Raw genomic sequence first — 6,392 nt, forward strand, 5'->3', positions numbered from 1 at the left:
CATTTCCAAATTAATAGGGTTTCTGTGCATTAGAGCGTGAGAGATTAACACTGTGGACTCTGGAGCCAGATTACCTGGGTTCAGATCCTAAATTTGTTACTTTTTGCTGTGGGACCTTGGACAAGTTACTTAATCTCTACACCTCATTTTTTCATCTTCAAACTGGGGAGAAAGCAGGACTACCCTTCTAGGTTCTGGTAAGGAGTAAATGGGTCTCTGTATGTGAAGGGACCAGGGCAGTTCCTGGCATAGAGCACGTACCATATAAGCACCGGCAGTTTCTGTTCTAGCTCTACACATGAGATATGTTGCACTCTCACCCCCTTTTGTCTTTGTTATGTATGTATTTCAAGGTTTTTGCTCTTGGGTCTGGCTTTTCTCAGATCTAGACGTTTTTGCGCTAAGCATAACTGGGTCATTCTCCTAGGATCGCAGGGGATCCACTCTTTGAATTCATCTCTGTTGCTTGCAGTCAGCTGCACTTGGGGGTTCTGGTAACCGGTGGAAATGCATGCCTCAGAGTAAGGCTAGTTCACATCCCGGCATCTCTGAGCCTGTGTTGGTAGAGCTCTCACTGGGACTGTCTGCTCTGAATGTTTTCCTCTGGATGTTTGTGAGTGGCGAGCGTGATGGGATCCTGGCTGTGATAAATGTGCTGCTTCAGTGTGACATTTTCATACACCAGAGGTGGGTCTGCCCTGAAGTTAAAGAAAAGCAAGCATTAGAGACTTTTCATTCCAGAGCCCTTTCTAAGGTTCCGGGAGGCACCCTAGCAGTTTTGTATTCATAATTTTGCACTTAAAAAAAAAAGTCTTCTTCTTAAAGCGTATAAGCTTCAGGCCACTCAAAACCTTGATCTGTTTCTATAGAGTGTAAAGACTTTATTTGTCCTAATACCTGACACTATCTATAAATTCTGCCAGTGAAATACTCCCAAGCACCTCCATTGTAAACCATCACATCTATAATTGGTTTCTGTCCTTAGAAGTCTTCCTTTCAAGAACAAAGTGTTATATGTCTACTTTAATCTGTTAAATTTATCTCTAATACTTTCAGAGTTGTTTTTTAAAGTACCATACATTCTTTTTAAGTTTGTTTATTTATTTTGAGAGAGAGAGAGAGAAAATGTGCTAGTGGGGGAGGGGCAGAGGGAGAGAGAGAATCCCAAGTAGGCTCCTTGCTGTCAGTACAGAGCCTGACATGGGGCTCAAACTCACGAACCGTGAGATCATCGCCTGAGCCAAAATCAAGAGTCAGATGGTTAACTGACTGAGCCATCCAGGTGCCCCGAAGTACCATACTTTTCTTGTTAAATGAATTCCTGAGCGTGTTATGGTTATAGTTCCTCTTGTGAATAAGTTATTTGTCATTGTATGTTTGTTGTAATTAGGTGCTGTTAATATATAATCAAGCTCTTGATCATTATAAATCTACTTTGTAACTTACCAGTATACCATGCTATTTCTAAATATTACATAGAGGCACAATTTTCTATACCAACTTTGCTATAAAAAGGATTATTTTCTATTAAATTTAATCCAAATAATGGATAAATTTGCTAATTTTTTAAAAGTTAGCAAAAATTAAAGCATTTTCAGTTCTAAGTAGGAATACTCAAAAGGGTAGGATTAAATATTTCTTTGCTGAGCAAATTTTAAACTGTGTGCTGGAGGGAAGTATTGATGGTGGAGGAATGTACATAATAACAGCAAACTTTCTGAATTGTACTGAAATATAAAATTTAAAAGCAGGGAAGTCTGAGTTTGTAATTCATAATCACTACCAATTGGTGGAGTGAGGAGATTCAAACGTAGGCCATTTGACTTAGAAGTTCCCCAGACCTCTCTACCTTAATTTTCTAGCCAAATAAGCAAACAAACAAAAACAAACAAAAAAACCATGCCTCTTTTTACTTGAATCAATTACAAAATTACTACAGTCAATTATTTTGTGGTGGACAATGTTCCAAGCTCTGAGGACACAAAAACATATGCAAAGCAAATGTCCTGCTGTCATGGAACTTACATTCTAGAGGAGAAAGGCAGCATACAGATAAACCAATAAATATCTCCCACCTTGAAAAAAAGCAAAGCAGGATGGGAGGGGTGGGGACTTGCATGCTTGTGGGTTTTCTTTCTTTTCTTTTCTTTCTTTCTGTTCTTTCTTTCTCTCTTTGGTCAGTGGTCAGGGAATAGAGATCTTAAGAAAAGACAGGCAGGGGGGAGGGGAAGTCCTTGGGGAGGGGAACCGGGACTGCAGGGTGTCAGGAAAGGCAGGTGGTGCTTCCGTGCTCTGCTCGGCGAACAGCAGAGAGGCTCAGGGGCTGAAATGGAATGGAGTGGGGTGTAGTGGTGGGGGAGGCCAGAGATCTTTGGGGGCCATGGAGAAGACTTTGGATTTTTTGTTTTTTAATGTGATGGGAGATTTTGGAGGGTTATGAGTGGGGAGTGACAAAATTTGGCCCTTCTGTTCGTGTACTTCAAGGCACTGGGGCACAGTGGAACATGAATTGGCAGAGAGAATTGGCTGTGCCAGCCAGTTTGACCCTGGGGAGGTCATTTACCCAGTCAGTGCCCCAGTTTCTACTCTAAAATGAAGAAATTGGATTATGTGAGTAATTCACTAGAATCGTTTTCATGGCCAATTATGATTCTCAGATCTTAAAATAGTTATTAAACATCCACATGTATTGGCAGCAGTTGTTGACTATGGGGAAGAGGAGACCCTCCCCTTCCCACTTTCTGCTCAGACTTTGGAACTTCCCTGTCTCCGCCCTGAGCCTTTCCCCTGAGCCTCACCCCTGCCTCTGAGTAGGTGTGTGTATAGTGGTGTTTCACTGTCTTTTCAACCTGCATTTCTCGGGTTACTACAGTAGATGAGCAAGTCTGTGTATTCACATTGTCCATTGGCATTTACTCTCTGTTGAAGTGCCTGTTTGGATATTTTTCCTTCTTTCCCCAATTAGAAAAATTTCTTACTTATTTTTAAAAGATACATATATTCTGAATCAAACTCATTGTCCCTATATGCTTTGCAGATACTTGTTTGTACTTGGTGGCTTGTCTTTTTTTTTTTTTTTTTTAATTATGGTGGTAAAATACACATAAAATTTACCATTGTAACCATTTAAATTGTACGGATCAGTGGCAGTAAGTACATTCGTCATGTTGTGCAACAATTACCACTGTCTGGTTCCAAAGCTTTTCATCACCCCTAACAGGAACCTTGAGAAAGTTCTGTGTGCACTTAAGAAGAATGTGTATTCTGGTGCTTTTGGATGGAATGTTCTGTAAATATCTGTTAAGTTTATTTGGTCTATTTAAGGCTGATGTTCTCTTATTGATTTTCTGTCTGGATGCAGGTAGGGTATTAAAGACCCCTATTATTATTGTATTTCTGTATATTTCTACCTTTAGGTCTGTTAATGTTTGCTTTCTATATTTAGGTGCTTCTATGTTGGGTGCATGAATATTTACAAATGTTATATCCTTTTGTTGGAATGACCCCTTTGTCATGATGTAATGCCCTTTTTTGATTCTTATTACAGTTTTTGTTTTAAACTCTGTTTTTTCTGGGGCACCTGGGTGGCTCCATCGATTGAACGACTGACTTTGGCTCAAGTCATGATCTCACAGTTCTCGATTTCAGGCCCCACATCGGGCTCGCTGCTATCAACACAGAGCCTGCTTTGGACCCTCTGTCCCCATCTCTCTGCCCTGCCCTGCTTGCACTCTCTCTCTCAAAAATAAATAAACATTTAAAAAAAGTCTATTTTTTCTGATGTGTGTATAGCTACCCCAACATTCTTTTGGTTTCCATTTGCATGGAATATCTTTTTCTATTCCTTCACTTTTAGTCTGTTTGTGCCTTTTACATCTAAAGGAGTCTCAGGGCACCTGGGTAGTTGAGCATCTGACTCTTGATTTCTGTTCAGGTCATGATCTCATGGTTTGTGGGATCGAGCCCTGCATTGGGCTCTGCACTGACAGCAAGGAGCCTGCTTGGGATTCTCTCTCTCCCTCTCTCTCTGCCCCTCCCCTGTTCTCTCTCTCTTTCTCTCAAAATAAATAAATAAATAAACAACAAAAAATGAATCTTGGGGCGCCTGGGTGGCGCAGTCAGTTAAGCGTCCGACTTCAGCCAGGTCACGATCTCGCGGTCCGGGAGGTCGAGCCCCGCGTCGGGCTCTGGGCTGACGGCTCGGAGCCTGGAGCCTGGTTCCAATTCTGTGTCTCCCTCTCTCTTTGCCCCTCCCCCGTTCGTGCTCTGTCTCTCTCTGTCCCAAAAATAAAAAAAATTAAAAAAAATTAAAAAAAAAAAGAATCTTTTGGCCCTAGTCACTGACCCACCTCTGAGGACTCAGCAGCACCACCCTTGAGCCCCCTTGCTTCCCAGTGCTCTGTCCCGCGTGCCAACCTTCTCTCACCACCACCTTTCATGGGCCGTTTCCACCAAGGAAAAGGGATTGTATCTTATGTCTGCTATCTGGAATCTCCACTCTTTTGGCCCCTTTGCTGATGCAAGTAAGGGGGATAATCTGTTTCCTGCTAAAGATTATATCCATAAGCATTCATCGGAGAATAGCAGCAGAAAAATCCAGGGGATTGCTGATGCTTATGATAAAAAGAAACTAGTGAAGGTCTTTAAGAAGAAATTTGCCTGTAATAGTACTATAATTGAGCATCCAGAACACGGAGAAGTAATTCAGCTACAGGGTGACCAGCACGAGGACGTATGCCAATTCATAGAGATTGGACTGGCTGAGGACGACCAGCTGAAGGTTCATGGCTGTTAGTGAGGATTTCCTCACAATGAGTAGAATTTGCCTTCTGTCCCTTGTCACCAGTTTAAAAATCTCACAGCTTATGTAATGTAACCATTTCGGATCCACTTTTAACGTGGACTAGTGTTACTCCTTCATGCAATGAACTGAAAAGAGCCAAAAAGAAAAAAAAAAGACTGAATCTCTTATAGGTAGCATATAAATGGGTCTTTTTTTTTTTTTTTCCCTTATCCATATAGCCACTCTGGGTCTTTTGATTGGAGAGTTTAGTTCATTTATACGTAAAGTAATCATTGATAGATACATACTTATTGCCATTTTGTTAATTGTTTTCTGGCTGTTTTTGTAGTTCCTTTCTGTTCCTTCTTTCTTCTCTTGCTCTTTGTGATTTGATGACTTTAATGGCATATTTACATTCTTTTCTCTTTATCTTTTATGTATTTACTATAGGTTTTTGCATTGTGATTATCATGAAGCTTACATGTTACAGCTTATAACAGCCTGTTTGAAGTTGATAACAACTTAAGTTTGATCACATTCTAAAACTCTACATTTTTACTCTCCCCCCATGCTTTATGTTTTTGATGTCACATTTTACTCTTAATCTTGTATATCCTTTACTAATAATTGTAATCATAGTCACTTTCACTACTCTTGTCTTTTAATCTATACACCACCTTTGTTAAGTGATAAACCCACTACCTTTACTATATATTTTCCTGTCCAGTGAGATTTATTCTTTCATATGTTTTCTTGTTCCTAATTAGTGTCCTTTCTTTTCAGCTTAAAGAAGATCGTTTAACATTTCTAGGGCCAGTTAGTGGTGGTGAAATCCTTTGGCTTTTGCTTATCTGGAAAACTCTCTCTCTCCTTTAATTGTAAATGATAACTTTGTTGGCTAGAATATTCTTGGTTGGAATTTTTTTTTTTCTTTCAGCTCTTTGATTTTATTGTGCCACTTCCTTATGGCCTGTAAAGTTTCTGCTGAAACAAAAAAAATTTTTTTTGCTGCTTTTAAGATTCTTTCCCTGTCTTTAACTTTTGATATTTTAATTATAATATGTCTTGGTGTTAGTCTCTTTGGATTCATCTTATTAAACTCTGGTCTTCCTTGGGGCGCCTGGGTGGCGCAGTCGGTTAAGCGTCCGACTTCAGCCAGGTCACGATCTCGCGGTCTGTGAGTTCGAGCCCCGCGTCAGGCTCTGGGCTGATGGCTCAGAGCCTGGAGCCTGTTTCCGATTCTGTGTCTCCCTCTCTCTCTGCCCCTCCCCCGTTCATGTTCTGTCTCTCTCTGCCCCAAAAATAAATAAACGTTAAAAAAAAAAAAAAATTAAACTCTGGTCTTCCTGGCTCTGGATTTCTGTTTCACTTCCCATATTAGGGAAGTTTTCAGTCGTTATTTCTTTAAATAAGATTTCTGCCCCTTTTTCCCTTTCTTTTCCTTCTGGGATTCCTATAATGTGAATGATAGTCCGTTTGATGTTGTCCCATAAGTCCCTTGAGCTATCTTCACTTTTTTAAGATTCTTTTTTCTTTTAGCTGCTCTGATAGGGTGACTTTCACTTTTTTGTCTTTGAATTCACTGATCTTTTCTTCTGCTTCATCTAGT

General features: G+C 40.3%; 2 protein-coding genes across 2 annotated transcripts in view; both read left to right on the top strand.

Annotated features, from left to right (window-relative positions):
• The window catches only part of TEC (tec protein tyrosine kinase), a 126,731-nt gene that overhangs the window by 50,568 nt on the left and 69,771 nt on the right, over positions 1 to 6,392 (top strand). The window lies entirely within an intron of this gene.
• On the top strand, positions 4,243 to 4,949 carry LOC122478909 (eukaryotic translation initiation factor 1-like). The gene has a single exon (XM_043572717.1). The coding sequence runs from the start codon at positions 4,475 to 4,477 to the stop codon at positions 4,793 to 4,795; it is 321 nt and encodes a 106-aa protein (XP_043428652.1). The 5' UTR covers positions 4,243 to 4,474; the 3' UTR covers positions 4,796 to 4,949.

This window comes from Prionailurus bengalensis, chromosome B1 (assembly GCF_016509475.1).
Source record: "Prionailurus bengalensis isolate Pbe53 chromosome B1, Fcat_Pben_1.1_paternal_pri, whole genome shotgun sequence".
Taxonomy (NCBI): domain Eukaryota; kingdom Metazoa; phylum Chordata; class Mammalia; order Carnivora; family Felidae; genus Prionailurus; species Prionailurus bengalensis.